We start from the raw sequence: 21,729 nt of genomic DNA, 5'->3' as shown, positions 1-21,729 counted from the left end.
TTAGTTTTAATCTGTTAAGAGCAGATGATTTCCTGGAGACTATATGTCAATACCTCTGGCTCAGGAGGAACTATCTTTGCGGGAAATATATTCTATGTTTTAGGTGAAGTAAGCACGTTACTTAATTTCCCAATATATATATTATGTACGTTTACACTGCCCCTAAAATGTTGCCACGAATTGAAAAACATTCTGGAATCATAACAAAGCCACCATGACAAATTAGTATCAACGTTAATATCGGTGGCCTTGGTCAAATTGGCTGCGACAGACACATTTACATCGATCACAAAAATAAATGAGAAGGGACGGCCGTCATTCATGACATTGGAGGCCAATTTTCGGCCAGTCTCATTAGATTGTGACAAATTGACATTTTGGCCCGGGAATGACATGGCGGCAGTCAAGCAGTTTGTCCATAGATGTTAAGTTACGGATGGGATGTAGATTTGGTGTTCCGCCCGACCCTTGAAAAATTTTGTGAAAAAGGGATATTAGCTAGAAGGTTTCAAAGACGAGAGCAAAAAGTGTCATTGAATAGTTTAAAAGTGCGGCAGATGAGAACAACAGAATTATATGGAAAAAAAACTCCGCTATGCCAAACGGGCCTGGTTGTTCAAAACAAGTTAAAGTCACCAAATTTGCGTCACTTTGGCATCATCCTATTCAGTTTTGCCCATTTCAAATTAAACCTAACGCCAGGTTGAAGTAAACACTAAGTTTGCGCCAAACTTCGCCAGGTCCAGGTTAAATGTAGTGTGAGGGACTTATCAGATCAGAAGTACCTACGAGCAACAAAAATACGAAATGATTTTGAAGACACTAGCACCTTTTATTGCCGCCGGTGTACAGCTTATATGAAAACATGCCCGAGTTGTATACAAGCACCCAGCAAACCAAAGAATATGATCATTGGACTCTTCCCCATGGGTGTATAGCGCGGTATGCTTGTTCACGACGATTTTATGAAAAAACTAGTTGTGTTTGGCCTTGTCATTCGGAATTTGTTATCTATTCTTGCTGATACCATAATACGAGCTGAAAACTGTATCTAGACTTGCCTCACAAAAGCACTTTAAATCATACTCTAACTGCCAGAAAAAATTATATTTGATCCGATCCATCACAACTCAATATCATACACGCGTACTGTTCGTTTCTTTCGTGGGCGTGGTCGAATTCGGCTCATTTGAGTTCGGTGACGGATCGGGAAGTTTCCTATAATGCGAATCGTCAGCCTCTTTTATTTTCTCCTTAATGCAACGCTGAAAGAATAATGACACAAAGTTCTGCCTGAAACCTTTGTTAAAGCCACAATAAAGGACAAAATTAATTGCTGCATTGACACCTAATAGCATGTCCGTAATCTCACGAATACCCTTGATTAGGTAATTAGACTCGTCATGATATCCTGCGCCAACAATGGACATTATAGCGTCCGGTGTTACGCATGTTATGAACACAACAATGACACTTATCAACATTATAGTAATTCTATTCCTGGACGAAAACTTTTTGTTATTTGCTCGACTCCGATTCAGAGCTTTTATGATCTTAAAGTTTACCACTACTAAAATTGCAATCGGTATAATCGAACGTAACAAATTTTGTATCCAGTTGAATGAATCTACGAATATTTGATTTTCCCACATTTTCGTCGTCTCCACGTCGTAGGAACTCGTGTTGGTTGTGTTGTCGAAGACGCGGATAGTCCGGTACCGGAAGGCATAAGGCAAGGCAATGACAGACATGACGAAAAAGACGGATGTGCTCACTACTCGGGCCCTTTGTATTGTACATATTCCCCGAGCTCTGGTCGCGTGACACACCATAATATATCGTTCCACAGCCACTGAAATAGTCAACCAAGACGAAATGGAAGTCGAAAGAGAAAAAATAAAATGTGCATAGGGATATAAATGGCCGTATAAGATGTTTCCAGCTTTCGGTTTCACACGGAAGAGCAGGACAGTCACAAAGTATAAAGTATCGTTGACAAGCTTTATCAAGTCCGCAACAGCCAGCGCAGACAGATACGTGTTTGTTGAAGTGTGCATATTCTTCTGATTCAGTACAATCAGAGTCAATGTGTTGCTTATTATCCCTAGAATACACACGATTGGTATTATTACACCACCCGTCACAAATCGAGCCGTTTCGTAAAATTCTTCATAAGCAGTCTGCGTGGAATCTGCAGTGACATTGACTGTGACGTTGGTATCAGTTTCTGGCGACGTCAACAGAATCTTTGATGTCGTCACGAATTCCGTTATTGTCGTTCTCGCACCCGGCGTGGTTATATTGCTAACCACGCCGTCCATGAATGCAGTGGTTAAGCCACTTAAGAGTGTTGGCACCTCGTCCATTGTCATATTTGTATTGTTTAATTCCATCTCTGATTCTAGAAGGCCGGGATTAGCTGGCATTTCCTAAAGGCGCATTCCATAGTTATCGCGTTAAGATGTTCGCTCGTTCACTCGTTAATTCCATCAAATCTATCTCCGTTTTTGAGAGAGAATTTCGTCGATTGCCTTCTCATGCCGCAATTCCTGAAAGTAAATATATGAACTTAGAATCAAAATCTTGACTACTTCGACAAAAGAGAACTATTTCACCTTCACAATTTGTATTCAGTCACTCATCAAAACACCCCAAGTCGAACATCCTGACACGAATTTTAGTTAACAGCTATAATTCTTTACAAACATCGCGTAAAGGTTATTTCATGATAGTAAAACATCGTGATAAAGAATCTTACAAGAATAGTGTGAGGATTATTGCAAGTGAGCATGTCAACGAAAATTAACCTTGCCTTTGGCATAACAAACTGCATTAATCTCCATATTTCTGTTCACCACTTATAGCACACATAGCTAATTCGATATGACGCGTATAAAACCTGGGATGTGCAGTGAATAAAGGGATAAGACTGTATATGAGCGCGAACAAAGAATGTGCTATTGAGGCAAGCTGAACTCAAACAGGATAGTAGACTTCCTAACAGGACATATACAATAATCAACATGTGTTCTTGAATATGATGAATTAATTTTTTGTTCAGCCTTAGACGGGGCATCCAGCGGCGTGCGGGACCAACGGCAATGCACCACACTTGTTGAGAGGAAAAACAGGGTATCATGACAGATCATATCCACATTGCAATCTGCACGACGATGCTGCTGCTAACGGAAGTCACCATGTGTGACCAACAGTTACTGGAAAGTTTATGGTCTCAGCTTTCAGCTTGCCTATTGCACCGGTGCCGCAAGCCTTTGTCAGTTGATCCCTTATAAATATGAATACTAGAGAGGTTTAGATTTCGATCCAAGAGCGAAAACGAATTGAGATGGCTTATGTTGATGGATGTTTAACATACTTTACACGGTACACTGTCAATCAGAATGAAAATACGGGATGTCCTCGTGAATAGCGGAAGCCTATCCTTTCTGTACTATGAAAGTAAGACCATACATTTCGGAGGTCCAAAAAAGGGTATCACTAGGACTAAGTAGGCCCTCGTCCCGCCTTTATTGTGACGTGTCATGCACAATCTGCAAAGCGCCGCTTCCCATACCGCCCTGGAACATTGACCAACACCAACACACGCTGGTGTGGCTTACAGATCATTAGCCAATGACTGTGACGACCTGTGCATACAATAACATCTAAATAATACCTTTCATGGAGTATAAATAGCCAATTATAGTACATGCAATATATGGCACCCCAAGAGGCCACTTCAAAATGGCACCCGATACCGGTATTCACGAGAACGACCTGTGTTTTATCCTGATATCATGCAAAATAATATCGAAAGTTCAGTAAGGCCGTATCTGCGAATCCATTCCAAAATATTAAACTTTTATAGCCTTGTACATGTAGGTCACCCCATAAACATTGAGATGTCCTTTGCTGATTAAACGGTAAATCATCGCTTGTTGTCGAAGCTGGGAGTCCATTCCAACTGCTAACAGTTATACGGTCTGCACATGACATACACCTCCTTTGATACCAGCTCTCGTACTTCAAGAAGCAGCAAATGTTGCCCACCTACACTTGTTGAGAGAGGTATTTCAAACTGCAACCTTTCGAAGTAAACAGATGCAATATGTTCCATACCCACAAGTTGCAACTGGATAACCTCTGTTGCATGATAGGCAAACAACTTAGACCTGAACGACTGGGTGTACCTTCCCACACTTTGTAGCCTGATCCTACTTGCCCTAGTATCATTGTAATCTGAGGAACGATACACCTTTTACGATAATCGCAATGTACGGTACCGTGCCCCATACAACAATTATCTCAATACAACTTCAGTAATCCACAAAAAATGTCAACGTGCTTTGTATTGTACATCTCCCACTCAAATGTGAAAAGTCACGAACTATAACGGCCTAACCATTTGAAGAAACAGACAATGAAAATGTAATGCATCCGACTTATTGCGAATAAAACATAAATAGCACTCCACTGAATGCAGCCTACGGCTCACAAGGGTGATGTCATTTTCGTTTGAACTCTCAATCCCATAATACGGTTTCCTTTGAAATAATAATCCGCACCAGCTAATTTCAGACTCTAAAGGCTTGTACCCACGGACGCGATTTTCCTTGCTTTTGCCGCCGCGGAAAGTCGCAGCGATAATCGCAAAGAATGGTTCCTAGTCAATTCAGTACATGTGTTCCCACTTGAGCGATGCTACAAAATCCAAGCGATTTATCGTGCTTTCTCGTGCTTGGCCTTGCGCGCTACGTAATTGAGATTGTAAAAAGGGCAATCTATGCGACAAATCGCGGCGACCGGTTAGGTCATTTTGACTCAAGTAACTACCTTTGGGTTATTGACAGACAGAATTACGTAATGATTTGTGGGCTTGTGTCCACAAATAGTCCTCAACTGTTCACTTGGTCATCATTTTGGGTCCGTCATCACCAACTCGACATGTCTGAACCCGATTTTTTGGAACGGTTGATCCTGGAGATTGAGAAGTTCCCTAGGATATATAACAAAGGATTGGAGGAATACAAGGATCCTGACAAAAAAGATGACGCGTGCAACGTGTCCAAAATGAACTCCGCAAGTCCTTGAAGTCGATTAGCAAGAGATTATGTCGTAACCTGACATGAGTACGCTCCATTATACGCTTCAGTCGGAACAGGTTACGAAATTCGGCGCGCAACGACTTGTCGCGGCGGAATATCGCAGCGACGTTTTGTAGGCGATAAATCGCGCCCGTGGGTACAAGCCTTTACTCTTTCAGACTCTTACTCTTACTCTTACTGCTTCTCATCACAACACTTGCACCCAAATCTATTACTCAAAACTCGTAGACGCCTTTAAGTGTTAATACCTACCATCAAAGTACAGTATTGAGAACGTCTGTTTCACGTGCACCTACTTGGGAAGATCTGGTTTTGGAGCGACTCATCAATGAAATGTCATAAGTACACTTCACTTATTAACAACTCGACAACAAGTGCATCGAATTCCAATACATCCAGCTATTCTTGGGACAAGATGTATTACTTTCGGTATAAATATAGTTGTCTATACTGAATATCACCTTTGAGCTTGGAAGTAACTCGAATTCCCTTCTTAACCTGATTTGTGGACAGTGATTCTTGTTCGTATTAGTAAGATCTGCCTCTTGAAGTATCTTTTTCTGTATGGTATGACCTTTTCTTCGGAGTAGTTGAGGGAGACGAAACAGAATATACTGGCGACGCTACATGAGGAACGAGATCTGAAAGTACAAATAATGCAAGAATGTAATGAGTATTTTGGGGGAATGACTTCTCGAAATCACTTAGATTCTTTTGGGATGAAATTGTAAGAAAGAATACAGTTAGTCTCATCGTCAACAAAATGTCCTCCATCTAGGGCGACTCGATATGCACTGTTGACAATGCGGATACAGCGCCAGGTCGCTCTGTTCTCATCGGGCGATGTCATCTGGTCGGAGTGGAACCATTGAAACATGGAAACTTGCATTAGCGCCTGTCTCTCTGAGGTCTCGGTTTCGATTCCCATTACACTCATGATAAAGAGAGGATGCGGTTTGTTTGGTTCGTGGATATTTTACAAGTAGTTCCTTTCAATAAGAAACAGCGTCAGTTGCCTAATACACTTCCCAAATGAGATGTCATCCCCTGTCTTTCAAAAGCCATGATTTGATACTCTGCCTTTACGCTGATCAACACATATACCCAACGGACCACTACCAACGTCGTTTCACAGATGTAGGAATATGCCAGAATGTTCATGTTCGATCGATTCCCTTGTGAATTCAAGATACAAATCAATTTTTAAAATCTCGTAAACATCTCGAGACATCGAAATTTACATTCACAATGTCGTGAATTTGTGTTGGGGAATTTTTTATTTGATCAACTGCGTGGTTTCGTTGTTCATCGCAGCAAGAGAAACATAAATCCCGAAATGTTCGGCACCAGATCTATGAATCAGTTACCTAATCTTTTTATTTAAAATGAAAAAAAGATTTCGCTGTGCTCTTAAAGAAGTGATTGTCAAATTTAAATGACTTCTTAATGTCATCAATCTTTGACCTTTCTCAATTAACAAACTTTTTGTTTTTAGAACTAATGACCTATTTATCTTTGTCTGGATTTTATACGATTTCGCCCCAAGGACAGATTTGCAGTATCTAAATGAGAGCTTTCAAGTATCACGACAATTAGTTGCAGAGGACTCTTCAACGCTGTCAACGTAATGTGCTTTAGATGACGGTATCCATTTTGCCTAGTACTTAGACGTTAAGAGCACCTGATTAGAGAGATTGATATGTCCGAATAATGCAAACCATTAATCGTGGACTGGATAAGGACGGTGATTAAGACGGGCAGCGTCTGGCTCTGATAACAAATGAATGTAGAAAGACATATACTTCATTGTAAAACAATAGATCAATGGGAGGTTAATGCCCATCCCAAGCCCAGCATTAAGAATTTGGACACTTTGGCAACAACCCCATTAGGCAAGGCTACAATAAATCATCTCACGTGCGAAGAGAAGCAAAAGCCCTTGGTATGGTACATTGGTTTTGAGGTCAGTGTGGAGGGGTCAAATTACCTCTCGTGACGTCCATACATGTAGGGAGATATCAAGCATAGAATCCCGATAATTGATTCCTGGTTAAGATGCTATTCTCGCATACAAGCATGCAAATCGAAATTATTACAAGACCCGTGTAAGATCCCGATTTATTATCTCAAGCCAGAATCTTACAAGTATTTGGTGAGAATCGTATTTCAATACCATCTCTGAATCAATAATCCTGCGTGACTCTTTCTTCGGAGTTTTGTCATGGGCAATATACGCTAACACAGCCCCAGGCAAAGAAAAGGTAAATAACACCAGATAACCACCTTGACACGCAAGGCGCTGAGATCGCCAAGTCTCAATAACAAGGGTGTCTACTATTTCGGTGAGAATTAGACCTACTGGGGTAACTGGCAACTAGCTATACGTGTTATTAGCTTTTAAGAATCGTATCAGGATTATTGTCACATTAGGAGTGTTTAAACTATACGCTTCAACCTCGAAGGCATCTTCATAACTCTTAATACCTAAACAGCATTGGTGAATATCTTGCTACGGAACACTGTATTCGTTCTAATAACGGAAAGCCAATACAACATAGTTTTGGAAAGTGGACTCGATTGTATAAATCTTGCGTTAATACCTGATATCCAGTCTCACTTACGAGGAAATCAATGTAATAAGTAGCCATAATGCCTTGGAAGGAGCCCCGAATGCTCATCGGCAAGACCATTAAGAGGTATCTATTTCTGTCGCACTTATAACTCGGTGTCGTTGATAGACTACCGGAAGCGTTTTTCAGTCAACAAAGAGAGAAAGAGGAAACTACGATACTTCAAACGAGAAAGCGAGCTTTGAGAGCTTTTCAGAGATGTTGACAAATATCTTTAAAAGTTCTACTGAGCCAAACGACTGAACGTTTAGAAGAAGGAATGTGGTGCATTCCCAATTTATCACAAACGTTTTGTCTCGCATGGTTCACTCTAAAAGTATGTTTTGCTTTTAGTTTAAATGACCCTTCAGTTTGTTTTAGCCAACACAATTATGCTCCCCGGAGGTTTGTTTTTTCCAAAAAATTACATGAGTTTAAGTTTGTTTGTTTTTTAACTTGAAGGCGGTAAATATTTCTGGTGGCTGAAAAACCGTGAAAAATTTCAGAAGCCAGAAATCCTATTATTCGTATAAGAGAGTTGTCGACTGTGAGAATGTCATCATAGTGAAGCAAAGAATGCATTCGAAAGTAACGAGCACATACATGTATGTACCACATCTGTTCGTTTTCATCATAATCTAGGATCTTTTTACAGAAAGTTTGGCTCCCCTTGAAGTTGTTCTTGATTAATTGGGTAAAAACGTTAATGATGAAAATAGATGCGAATGAGGCAATCCGACTACTATGCTATAATATAATTCTCGACGAGATAAATCGTTATCTAGTGTTAATTATTCGTATGTATCAACAGAATAGTTATCGGCTAAGCGCAATGAAATTTGTAATTCAATCATTGATAGAAGTTTGATAGAAAGTTTGCCACAATATTGGTCTGATTTGGTTTATTCAACATGGTATCCAAATGAATTGATGGTAAATTGCTCAAGCAATTTCATTAAGGATTCGCCCGAAAAGTACATTAGCTATCACGTTTTCACCCTTGGGGTTGACTTTTAATTAAGGGCTTAGACATGTTTTTTGTCGCTGAAATCGACGTTGGAACTTTGCTCAGTTGAAAATGTTGAAGTGAGCACCATTCAAACCGACTTTCGATATGAAGACATCAATTTGCCGAATTTTGAAATTAAGTCGGATGAGAAATATAGAGTGGGCATAGATTTTATTTTTGAGAATGCAGTTTAAATGAGAGTGAATTGCCTGCTGGAACTCCATTAATATGGTGAAAGAATATATAATGAGAAATTCGTTTGCCCCCATAGACTGCTAGATACACACTTACGCTAGCAAATCTCATCATATGAGGTGTTCGTGTACGTTAAGGAATACGCAAAGTAAGTAAAACTTGAAATTAAGGAGGAAAATACCTCTGCACTTCTTTTTCGCAAGAATAGCTCAAGTAATTAGAGGAAATCGCCCCCTAGCAAGAAATGACTTTTGTGTACAAAGTTGATGCAAAAATACGACGTAAGAATATTTTTTCTCCACCACATTGGATGTTAACAAATCTCACACAAGGTTACATGTCGTTTACCTTAATTAGTTCCGATGTAGTAACGGTTCGGATATCACTCGGCTCAATACATGGGGCAATGGATCCTGTGATTCCACCAGCCCTGCGGCATTTATTGTCGTAATTGCCGCAGCGCCATGTCTAGGAAGGAAACCCAGGCTGAAAGCGCCGGGTAAATAGACACTCTCAGGCATTAAATGATAAAAATGAGCAAACAGTGGCCATGGCGGACTGGGTAAGTCATAGGGTCATGTGATCCTTCTTCCTGCACTGCAGCGGTGTAACAGGATTATATGGTGACCCTGTAGAAGCTTTGAGTTTCATTTTGATTTTCGATTCAGGCGATCGCGCTTGAGAAAAACAATTCATCCGTGGTATTAAATGTACGATACGATACGATTCGCAGTTAAGATCTTCTACTGTTTTGAATGCATTGACAATCTTTATACGATTATCATAAGATTCGGGTTTTAGATCTTAAACAGGAATCTTACAAGAACAGTATAAAGATTGCACATCTTAACTAAGAATACTATTTTATCGGTATCTCCGACCTTGGGGTATATAACAACGATAAGATTTCTGCAAAACCAACAAGACAGACAGGTCTAGGAGGTAGATTTGAACTATAAAGAATCTTAAGAATATGTATTCACCGGGACTTTTCATGACCAGGGGTTGCGTTGATGGACCAAATATGGCCTACTGTATGTGACTTGAGTGAGAGCAGTATGGTATTTCGGCTAACCCTTACCACCGATATCGCCAACAGCTATCACTCTTACAAGCCACAATGTTCCAAACACCAGCAAGAATATCCTGTCAGCTAGTGTCAACTGTTTGCATTATCACACCTACCATTATTAAGTCAGCTCGCACCAAGGGACACCTGGTGTGGGGATGTTATCTCATCGCATTCCTGCAAATTACTCCGTAACAATGTCACAATCTTTGCGTTAAATGTTAACGAGGTATTGTGGCACACAGTCATGTATGCATATTAGACTATTAGCCTTGGTGACATTACGGTGCTAGAGCAAAAGTGTGGTCTCAATATCTCGATTACCGACCATGGCGTTAGAACCCCAACCTTCCATGCAGCAACGAAACGTGATAATGATTATTTTCCATTTTCCATTACCAGGGTCGTACATTAGTTGGAAGGATTGTCCCGTGAAGAAAGGAGAAAACAGGTGTTTTTGCCGGAAGAAAGTCAATAAAGATGGAAGAAGCTTCGGGGACCAGCCGAGAACCAGCAGCAAACTGCCGATTTTGTCGCCACGCACAGGCTAAGAATTTTATGGTTACGAAAAATTGGACTGTGAAGAGGAAGAAAAGGTGTAGATTATTATAATTTTGAGGAAATGGAAAGCTTTCCATGGAAGATAAAAACCTAAGGAGTGATCGTCTGCATGATGAACATTAAGCGAACGCATCCGCCGCATTCAAAAGAGTTAATTTTTTTCTCATCTCCAGTTAAATTCCATTTTTGACTAGCTGGCCACACGTGTACGTAGGCTTAAACACAAAACGTACTGTAAACTCTGCCAGTTTATGTTGACACCAAAAAAGCAAAAACAACATATCAAACATGAACCAACCGATAAGGTCCTCTCTGCCATTTCGTTTCAGTATACATCAAAGTCATTCCACCTTTTAGATATAACATCAAGCCCTATCGTATATTTGAAGTGATTGCCACAATTAGTAACGCAGAGATTGACAATCACGAAATGATGACCGAGCAATGTATGGTTGCTAGCCTGTAGACCAAAATAGTCTTGAGGTTGGTGTTTGATCATCGCACAAAAAAAAATAAATATCTATTTTGGAATTATCAGGTCACTTAGGGAATGCTTTTAGCCGGGACTTCACTTCAAAAGCACTGCAATAAGCCGCATATGACAAAAGCTAATTCAAGTCGTCTGATCTGTAGTTTTGACCTTAAACTAGTAGATGGTAAACTTCACAGAGTTCACGACGTCTTGCCGTAAGATACGTCCATGTCAGAGAAATATAACGGTGCCCGGGGGTATTCGAAAAGACTGGATCACTGGACTGCTGCATTAACTGGATTGTGACTCAGGATCACCTAGGCCTGGATGGATTCCAAATTCCTGAATCTCTATCGTTTCCCATTATGTGCTTCAAGTGCACACACGGGCACTGCCAACATAAGTCCTCAGAGTCTCAGGCTAAAATCGCCGGGCTTTTACTGGCAGTTCTTCATGAACTGCAAAGCTTACAGAATGTAGGTATTGTAGGCGATGAAATTCTTAAATCAATATGTGAATTATTATGGGAGTCTTATTATGTTCTGTGAGGCAGAGTATTGCAACACACGGTATGCCTACCGGTGGGCTACACTATGAAGTACCAGCTACAGCAGCTGTGCCGGCGCACACAAGATATATCGATATATAAGCCAGGCAGTGCTGATCCACGAGTCACAATCCAGTGAATCAAACGATCCAGCGATCCAGCTTTTTCGAATACTCGGTGTCCGGTTGCTAAGGTATGTGTAGAGTTTGGTCACGTCTGAACCAGACGCCTATAGTTATATTATCGTATTATGTATTAATATGCATGAAATCAATAATCTACGTTCGTCTTTATTTCTCCCCATTCGCCCAACACTATTAGGAACTTATAATCTAATAGCCAACTCTCGTTTTGGCCAATGATTTTTAATCTCCCGGGGCTCTAATAGAAATAACTAGCCTAATGTGGCTGTGGATGTCATGCTGAAAAGTAATTCCAAATTACTTCTTAATCATTGATGATACGGTGCAGGCAACTGCATGGGGATGTGAATTGAACTATCAGTATATGTAATAACGAGTAAGTAATATATGTAATAACGAGTAAGTATCGAGTCCCTCATTTGCAGCCAGACCTTGAGCAATATATTAATCAGAAAGGGCTAATGAAGCTACGTAAGGAAGAGGATCTCACTTCAGTAGTTCATCAGAATATCTATTGAGTTGACATTATTTGAAGCTAAAATAAATAGTATTGAGAAAACGTCAATCAGTTATACAGAAATGTCTTAGGAGGCATTGAAAAAAAAGATCATCTCACTATAGTAGTTCAGCAGAAATCTAACGTTGGTGTTATTCTAAATCAAAATAAACCGCGGAGTCATTTTACGAAAACGTCTTCTATTATTGTAAACTATGAAACTTTTTCCCCCCGATTTATAGCAGGATTGTGCTATTTGTTTTCTCTCGAAATCTTGTTGTCAATCTCTAAAGTCCGATCACGTCGATCGGCACACGTCTCCCTTGTGAAAACAGTTGATATTCCGCGTTCTCTCAATCGGGGTGCAGTTTATTCAAGTCACAGCGGCAAGGATCCACACCATATTTCTCTAAGTGTTATGTTTGGCTGTTCAACAGATAAATGTCTTCGGTAGGCTGTTATTAAACTAAACATTGCCAGTAGGTTTTATAGAATAGCATATCAATCATCACTAATAACTTGTTTTCACTATATGACGTTTTCACGCTGCGGTCGTTTGCCGCCGCAAAACTAAAATCTCCCCAGCGGGTATTCGTTCGTAAGGCAAATTACTCTCTATGACAAATTTAGCGCGGTTGGTTGTGGTTGGAAGCAGTCTTGCCAGTTTGAATAACATTCTAGATGAATTCACATAACTATCTAACTAATTAAGACTGATGTGCAATGCTCAAACGAGCCCTTTTTTAAAGGAAAATTCTATACTTTCTTTGATGACAACGATACTAATCGATACTAGTTAAAATTGATATTGAAATCATTTGCTGGATAATATACATGTAGTCACAGCGTGTGAAAAGAAAAGCTGAAGATACATCGGTTAGACAGTCATTAAACTTTGGTAGTTTAACGCAACGAGTAAAAAACTCACATTCGCTGATAGTAAATCTCTCGCAGCAATCATTCACCATGTCATTCATCATTTACCGCCTTCTGTCTATCTCACCCTTGGGACCAGTAGATATAAAGTTGCCGAGCGCCTGAAACAAGCAGACGTACTCTAGCAGAAAAAGATTAGAATGAATGAATTTTAGAGCAGATTTGATAGAATTCCGCGAACAACTGGAGGTCGGCGGCAGTTATAGCGATTGCATCAAGACACTACATCCGCTACATTTCATTCCATTCAAAAATCTAACTCAAAATAGGTATCGGAAATCTCGCACTGAATTGACTTCGGTTTTTCGTCAAGGCCGAACGAAAGTGATTAAATCTTCGGATTCTTTTACAACATCCACTTGAGTTCATCGCCATGATCATATCATAGAATGGATAACGTTCATTCGCAGGATTCATCGCCCGATTACATTCTAAGATTGACATGACTCGACCGACCGATGAATGAATTCGAAGCGTCTTCAAAGGTGACATTCTCTGGTTGAGCTAACAGATACTAAAAGCCACAGTTGTATACCACACAATTTGCAAACTGATAATAGCCTGCCAATGTGACTGACGATTCAGCTCCGCGAACAGAATATTTTCTTCTAAAACCCAAGTTATTGAATAGCAAGATACCGTTAAGTGAATTGGCCCGAGGCTGGTGTCCAGTCATGTAACATATCTTAATGTGAGCTTACAGCAAAAAAAAAATGTTGCATATTGATAACAATATATTTCAAAATTTGTCTTAGTTCCATCCTTTATCTTCCATCCCCATAAAGATGATACGTTTGACCGTTAAAAATAGAACTACATGTATTACAAAAATAAAGAGGTCATTATTTAAGTTTTGAACAATCCTGCAAAAATATCCGTTTCAAATTAGAAATCTTACCAAGTGGGTAGGTGGGTGCATTGCTATCAATTTGTTTCATGATGAAACATTCCACTTAATTAGTACAAACAAATCAATTCGCAAAGAGCGCCATGTGGTGCTGTCCGAAATCTACATAAACTTTTTTTGCGGAAAACCTAGAATTGCTTCAGACATATAAAATGACGTAATGCAGTAGCCTGCATCGGACGATTAGTTGCTCAATAGATTTTCATACTAGCGATATGAAATACTGCTTGGTAAACTAGCAATACACCACATTAGAGTCCACCGATTGGAATCTTGTCTAATCCAGACAATGAATAAACCTAACCTTCTGAAAAGTTTGTAAAGTCTTACGGTATATAGATCGTAAACTGACCCAGGTTACGGACGAGTCAAGTAATGAATATTAACCTTTTGCTTAATCATCTTTCATCGAAGACGACACTAAAAAAGATTAGATGTTCTCGAGAAAATCTATATTTTCAATTATCTGGTGACACTTAGTATATATAGTTGAGAATCCATACTTGCTGACACGATGATGCAGACCAAAAGGTCAGCCATGGAGGAATTTTCGAGATTAATATACAGACCTGCGTCCAAACAGCTACAAAAAGGAAGAACGAGGGCACTACAGAGCTCGATCTCCAGCCGATATCTATATCTGAAATAATCACGAAATTCCTTTCACTTTTTCTATTCAAAAAATATTTTGCGCGATTTTTATTTCTGCGACTATCACTCTAATCGGTTATTCGCGAAAATAAAATTCCAGTTGTGTACACTATATATTTATTATTTATCAAAACCTTATGTAACAGAGGAAAAACATCAAGGTCCAACCAGGGATTGAACCCGGTGTAATGTTTTTGAGTGTTTCTATTTTTGAGTGTTTCCCCTCATTGTTTGGGAACGCTAAAAGATAGATTGACAAGTTTTTCTGTGTTTCCCCCTATTGAAAAGTCATGGTCTCTCTAGCTGCCTATTGTTTGGAAACACTGACACATGGGAAACAACCACAGATGTTACACCGGGACCTCTCGCTTACAAGGCCATCACTCTACCGACTGAGCTAAAGGGAATTTCCCTCTAGCCTGGGCTAGTAGGAATGATGCCACCACTACATACTCCCCCTGTTTGGGAAAGTTGTGTCCACACAAACGGGTTCTTCCGTGATACAAAGGGTTAATTCATTATCCAAAGACACACCAGCGCCTAAACAAATTATTAGTACCCTTTTACCACGTTGGGCGCCAAATGTAACAGAGGAATAACATCAAGGTCCAACAAGGGATTGACCCGGGACCTCTCGCTTACAAGGCCATCACTCTACCGACTGAGCTAAAGGGAATTTCCCTCTAGCCTGGGCTAGTAGGAATGATGCCACCACTACACTTAGAACAAGCAAGGACAAGTTAAACAATAACATTGGCAATTTACAATTAACACACGGTAAAGTCATTAGAATGCTCGAACAAATAATCGAACCAGACCCCAATCATCCGAGCCCGGGTTGCAGTGGCTGTCGTCGCAGAGGAGAGGCCTGAGCAAGTCAATATCCCTCAGGGCAAAGCAAGCGGGGCCGGTCAGAGAAAGCAAGAACAGTCGGTGATAGAAAAACTTGAAACGTTATGGAGCATTCATTTTAATCATTCTGGAAGTCAAAACCAGCGGTATTGCCTCCGTAGCCCTTGCCCTTACCTCACTTTACGGTGCGCCTCACCCAAATTTGATCTGATTCTGCCGTATGCATTGTACATTATCTGTATACGGTACACTATAACGCAGCGTAATGGTGAGCCCGTTTTTCGATCAAACATACCTCACTTTTCATGACCACTGCGCTGCTAATATGAACTGGATTTAACAACAACTTCACGCGCTTTGTCCTTTTTAAGTTATCTTATCTGGACACTGCGTAAGTTTCAACGCGAAGTATATTGTGGTTTTTGTATGAGGCACAAAAACGCTACACTTGCCGAGATATCGGACCGCTAAAACTCAAGCGATAATAGCGACGGTCAGTGGGGTCACGCTAACTAGTTTACCATTGTGCGTATAACCATGCCGTTTATGAGTTCAGAGTAATAGCCGATCCACTTCATTTGGAAATAGATTGCATACAAATGTATGCTGTATTCTTCGTCAAGGTAAATACTGATAAACCAAAGTAAACTCTTTTCAAGACCTGTCCAATCAAGGAAAATAACTTCTTCTTCTTCTGAGTTCAGAGTTTTTGAGATGCACGCCAGACTGTCAGTCCGTTTTTGGTAACAAGAGTCGGCTGTCCTAGAGAGTTCCACCACAGAACCCAAGACCTTTGAGGTCAAGGAATAGAACTGAATGGGAACATAACGTTCGCTTCGTGATTATGATATTGGAGATAAGTGGCAAATATTGAGTTTTGGTCATTGAATTTAAATTAGCCTGATAATCAGTGACCTGGTCTAACCTCCCGTTATCCACTGCTGCGGGGATGAAATTAAAGAATAACATTCTCTGACGTTATAGATAGAAATTTGTCATCAAGTTAGTTATATGATAGTATTCCAATAACACTATTAGTGGAAAATGATGCGACTCTGGATTATTCCTTCTAGAACGAGCATCAAAAACAAATTCCAATACCGGCGGCGTAGTTAGATATTCCATATAACCCTTTTAAATTTTCATATTTTTTTCTAGAATGGCATGGAACTAAATATCCGTATGGGCCCTATCCATAAGGTAGAGTTTCCATCCATTCGGCTTTACATATCCCATGTAATTCGTTTGAACATTCTGAAACCTCTAAAAATCTGTATGTGTGCACCATCCATTAGGTAGAGTTTCCATCCATTTGGCAGTGGTCAGGATGGGCGTGACACACCAATTAAGATCGAATATTTCAATACGATTCTTAGAAAGGATTTTAAAAGTTTCGTGTAGATGTACATTGCACAATTTTCACGAAATTCTTGTAATCTTTTTGATAATACGATCTTAAACCAGAATCTTACGAAAACTTTGTAAATATTGTAAATGAAAACTCACATGTCGGCTTATGATATACTGAATAAGATCAAACCATATTATTCATAATAATCATATCCGGATTTGCGACTTGAAAAACATGAATAAAATTACATTACCAAGTTTTTAACTTGAACACACAGGTTAGACACTATTCATTTCGCGACCATAGACGACTACCACAGAATGGGTAATTCTATCCTTTTTCGATAAATTCCCTTAATCTCCGATGATTTGTATAACAAGAATATTGATGAGTTTATCAACCAGAAAATAGACACAGCAGGTAGTAGTCCTTTGGGTAAATCGGAGTCTATATAGTCAGTAACCACATTTATAGCTTCTGTTGCCCACGGCTAGACGCCTCAAACTGAGTTGTCCTTGCTTGTGTCCTTCGGAGACTTATATCGACTGGTGTGCATGGTAAGGTTCAAGTCGGAAATGTTGCGTTTAATTACTGTGGATGACAACGAAATAACAAAACAGCGGTGGCAGAGCAATGAATCCCACAAAAGGCTGCATCCAGGTGGGTGAAGAGCGTCGAGGTTCTTGGTCTGGCTCTACCCACAAAACTTTGAAATCGTATATGATGCGATGGCGGGCAGGAAATTTCCGAATGATAGGCACGTCTTCTCTAGTTTCATCTAAAGAGAATATGAAGTCGACGATGTAGTGCTTCCCGTATCAAAGTGAAGATTATGGAAGGAGTGTGAATCAAAGTATGTGTTCACTTTTCATGTATGTTTTTGATTATGAATCATCAAATAAAAATAGCAATTACATATTAAAAACGTCATCTTCGAAAGGCTGAATTTCAACACAGGGGCTCGCTGGTAGTAAATTCCCTTTGTTACAATAGAAAGTAAAAAAGCGGATAATAGTATATCATGTGGCGTGTTTAAACCTCGCCTAACAATCCTAACCCACTCATGGGACTTACAGCAAAACAGCCCGAAATGTCAACAGGTATTTTCGATGCATTATTAGGTTACCACACGCAATTTACTCTTCTGCAGTGTAGAATTGCTGTTGGAAGTTGCGGGGATTACTAGGAAACAGATCGGAAAAATTACGGCAAGCAGACTGTGTACCTTGAAAAACAGGAGCTGGATAACAACTATGGAGGAAGGTGCTTGTGATGCGATTTAGAAGAATCGATAGCAGATTTAAAAGCCTATGCCGCTCGTTAAATATTGGAAATTTGTAACTGAAAGTGCAAACGGCGTACCATTTTAACATGTGGCCGACTGGGCATTGAGTCTAGCGTGATATGTGTACCAAACGATAACTAGGAAAAATGAAATTGAAGATCGTCGAGTTATCTTGATTTACATCTTCTGTTCTTTTTTGATGGTGTCATCGCGTCAAGGCGCTTGGCTCTAGTCCTACTTTCATCACCACGACAAGAAACAATGACTCCAGGGTAGTTCATGACACAAGAAATGCGTAGGGTATCCTTTACGCTGCAAGTGGGTCCTTGTTCCCTGTCTTTCCGTGTCATGATTCCCAACATTGCTGCTTTTAACACTTTCCTTATCATATGCCCATACACGCACAAAATCAGTCCCCCAACTTGTGGAGTACGGTACTGGTAATTTATTTTCGTAAGCAGGCACGCTCATCACTAAGGACAGACATAGCCAGATGGTAGGATTAGTTAGAAAATATTCTTAAGTAACTCCCGTTACACGCTTTTCGTTTCCTTCTAAAGTAAGCCTATAAGATTTCGAAATCTGATCGGCCTACGGAATCCAGGAAAAAGGAACCTCAAAGAATGGACTCCAAAGAACGTCTAAGATGCAAGGTGTTCGTCCCCAAATTTTCACGCCCGCTTTGTCAAATTGGCATTATATTTTAATTTTTTCGTCATTTTTTTTCCAATTATTGTATTTAATCAATGTACACGAAAGCAACTATAAATCACAAAAATGCCAATTGCGGTATAACTGTACACCATTTGATCAGTGAACTCAAAGTTTTTAAGCAACAAAAACAAGAATTTAAACCATAACATGCAAATTACTTTTTTAGCTTAGACTGTTTACACCGTCAGTACATATAAAGCGCCCAGAAAAAAAACGTACTCTGCTTAACCAACGATCCAATTTAATTGGTACAAATAGTCAGTGAATCGTTTGGCTGACAGTTGAGGCTTAAAATTGCGGGCTCTTGATGAAAAATATACAATAAATCACGAAGAACAATCGAGAGTATCGATTAATAACAAGCATTCTTGCACCAAGTAAAAACATGATATCGCGTTGTAAATGATTTCCCAAGCGATCGGGGAGTTTTATTCTATTCAATTACTTTGAAATATACGGGAAGACTGTTTTTTAAGCATTGTTCGAATTTTACTTGCAAGTCGTCTCTACGGACTGTATCCCAATGCAAACACTTTTTTAAGACTCGAAGTAGTGATTCATGGTTGATCGTGCATACCCCACGGACCTATTAGTATATAGCGAGCACAAGTTCATCACTGTAGTCTGAGATCTTGATTGTTTGCCAAATACATTCTTGGCTACAGAAGTATCTAGTCAAACATATGATTCAGCATCTTCAGCAAAGGAACCGTCGAAGTGCCATTAATCATGTCCAGTGATTTTGCCTACACGCATGGAAAACTTTGATGAAATTGAATCTATCAAAAAAAAGGCTAACAGTGAAAAGCAGTAGTTATTTGATAAAAGCTCAATCATGTACATGCATCATCCTAAACCCCTTCCACACCCAAAACTACGAAAATGATATGACAATGATGAAGAAGAGTAGAAACAAGATATAAAATGACGCAAGTTCTATCTAACTACAGAAGCCACTCACGACAATTGCCTCAATGCATAAGTGATCAGTCATATTCTATTCATTTCGTATGCGTAAAGAATTTGCAATCGCATCCATCACAAAACCCACAACACCATCTCCAGCATTCTGACAGTAAAATCCGCATTCGTTGGACTCAATGATATCATCTTTTGATCATCCGCAGTCCATATTTTCACAAAATCGGAGTGGTTATTTATACAAAGAATACACCATACAACGTCGAGTAGGTTGCCAACACTTCTCATGATCGTAATTGGAAGGAATCTTACCCACGGAAATGTTTGTGGCATTACATTTTTCTTAACGCAGCGTGCCTTCTACTAGTCGTCGTATTACCGAGCATTTTATCTCGGTGTTACAGTTTACCAGTGTTTTGCTCTCCTAATGAGAGAAGCGGCTATACGCAGCTGTCGGCATGCCGGATACGACGATGGCGTTGTAATTTCATTAGAAAGTGATTCCCTTTTTGAAAATACACTTTTTGTAACAATGCCTATGGTAACAACACGGAGGTACTGCATTTGGACACATATACCTTCGTACTTCGTCGTTCGAAACGATTGCAGAGCTTGCCACCACACAAATAACGCACGAACATCGTGTCTAATGAACCGAACATCAGTGCTGCTCGCAGTTGTTCTGAGGAAATGCCCTTAGCTTTACGTTGGCGCTTGAACACGGTGCAACAACCCTACCGTCATGTCAAGCCCCAAGCGATCTGCCTTTGCCGTTTCGACAAAGTTAACGACGTTAATGATATTCATAATTGGAAGTTCAACCTCCGCAGAATCATCATTGTGTCAATCTGTTGTTTGCCTCGCTGTTATCTCGATTTTCTTTCCGTCCAAACATGTCTAATTACTCCAGGGTACGACAGTTGAGATTGTTAAGGCCGGCGTTGAGAAGAGATGTAATCACGTCCCCTAAATCTTGTTATGACTCTGACTATCCTGTTATGGGTCGTCATCATCTTGGATCGTTTGTTATCGGCGGATTGTCACAGCCTTGTGTTGACACTTTATCTTCGACCCGATGTGACAATAATAGTCTACACTCGATGTGACACCGTTCTGGAGATTGTCGTAGGCTAATTGTAATTCACCATCAGGTTAGCACAGTATGTTCCTTTATTCCTTGGCCATGAATGTCCCGTATGCTTGCTTTCACGGCATGATAAGAGTAATATGTAAAGTCAAGGACTTAGTGAGCCCCCCTTTAGGTCGGGGGAGCTCCCCCGAACCACCCTACGAGCATATGTTAAGTGCAAGCTCTAACAACTACAGCTGTTACAATGGGGGGACACCCCCCAAACCCCCCTCCGTCGACATAGGTTTTTACCAGTGCGTTGGGGGGAAGCTCCCCCCAAACCCCCCCGGTGGACAGTCAACTAGCCCTTCTGTGTCATACTGCTGGAGGGGGGGGGGTGCGATGGGGCCATCCATCCATCCTTCCGACACATTTTTGTTTTGGTAATGTAATACATTGTGATTGTCCTTATTCACGGGAATCGGGCGTTTCCAGTGATATACGACACAAATAGGTTGTCCTCATGCATTCACTTTGGAAATGCATTTTAAAATAGATGTTACGTCCTGTTAATGGGGCACGTCATCATCGCGTACATTTGGGAAAAACTCCCTAACGAGACCGGAGCAGACAGCTGAAAGTAGTTTAATTATTGGCCGCTAGGGTGCAGAATGTACGCCGCTCACCCGAATTTTTCACGCAACTATAGCTAAATAGAGCTAGTTCTAGTTTGTGATTCATTTTGATACTTCAGATTTGGGCAGTACCCAAAATATAACTTAGTCGTCAGTGTGGTTTTAAGCAGGGAAAACGTATTTGTTTTTCTTAAAGTGCCCA

The 21,729-nt window shown here is 40.2% G+C and overlaps 1 protein-coding gene across 5 annotated transcripts in view; it reads right to left on the bottom strand.

Moving 5' to 3' along the window:
• The window catches only part of LOC135498030 (FMRFamide receptor-like), a 154,013-nt gene continuing 132,284 nt past the window's right edge, over positions 1–21,729 (bottom strand). For 3 of the 5 annotated variants that reach the window (XM_064788161.1, XM_064788159.1, XM_064788162.1), the window contains 2 exons: positions 5,358–5,746; positions 1–2,549 (listed from right to left, as the gene is read on the bottom strand). In XM_064788161.1, the coding sequence (XP_064644231.1) occupies positions 1,137–2,426 (1,290 nt within the window). In that variant the 5' untranslated portion in view covers positions 2,427–2,549; positions 5,358–5,746 and the 3' untranslated portion in view covers positions 1–1,136. Of the gene's footprint in view, positions 2,550–5,357; positions 5,747–14,618; positions 14,682–21,729 lie in introns of those variants that run through there. The other 2 variants (XM_064788163.1, XM_064788160.1) reach the window with 2 other exon arrangements.

The sequence above is a fragment of the Lineus longissimus genome, chromosome 13, assembly GCF_910592395.1.
Source record: "Lineus longissimus chromosome 13, tnLinLong1.2, whole genome shotgun sequence".
Taxonomy (NCBI): domain Eukaryota; kingdom Metazoa; phylum Nemertea; class Pilidiophora; order Heteronemertea; family Lineidae; genus Lineus; species Lineus longissimus.
Note: the sequence above shows the minus strand (reverse complement) of the source record. Positions and strands in the feature narration are given on the sequence as shown.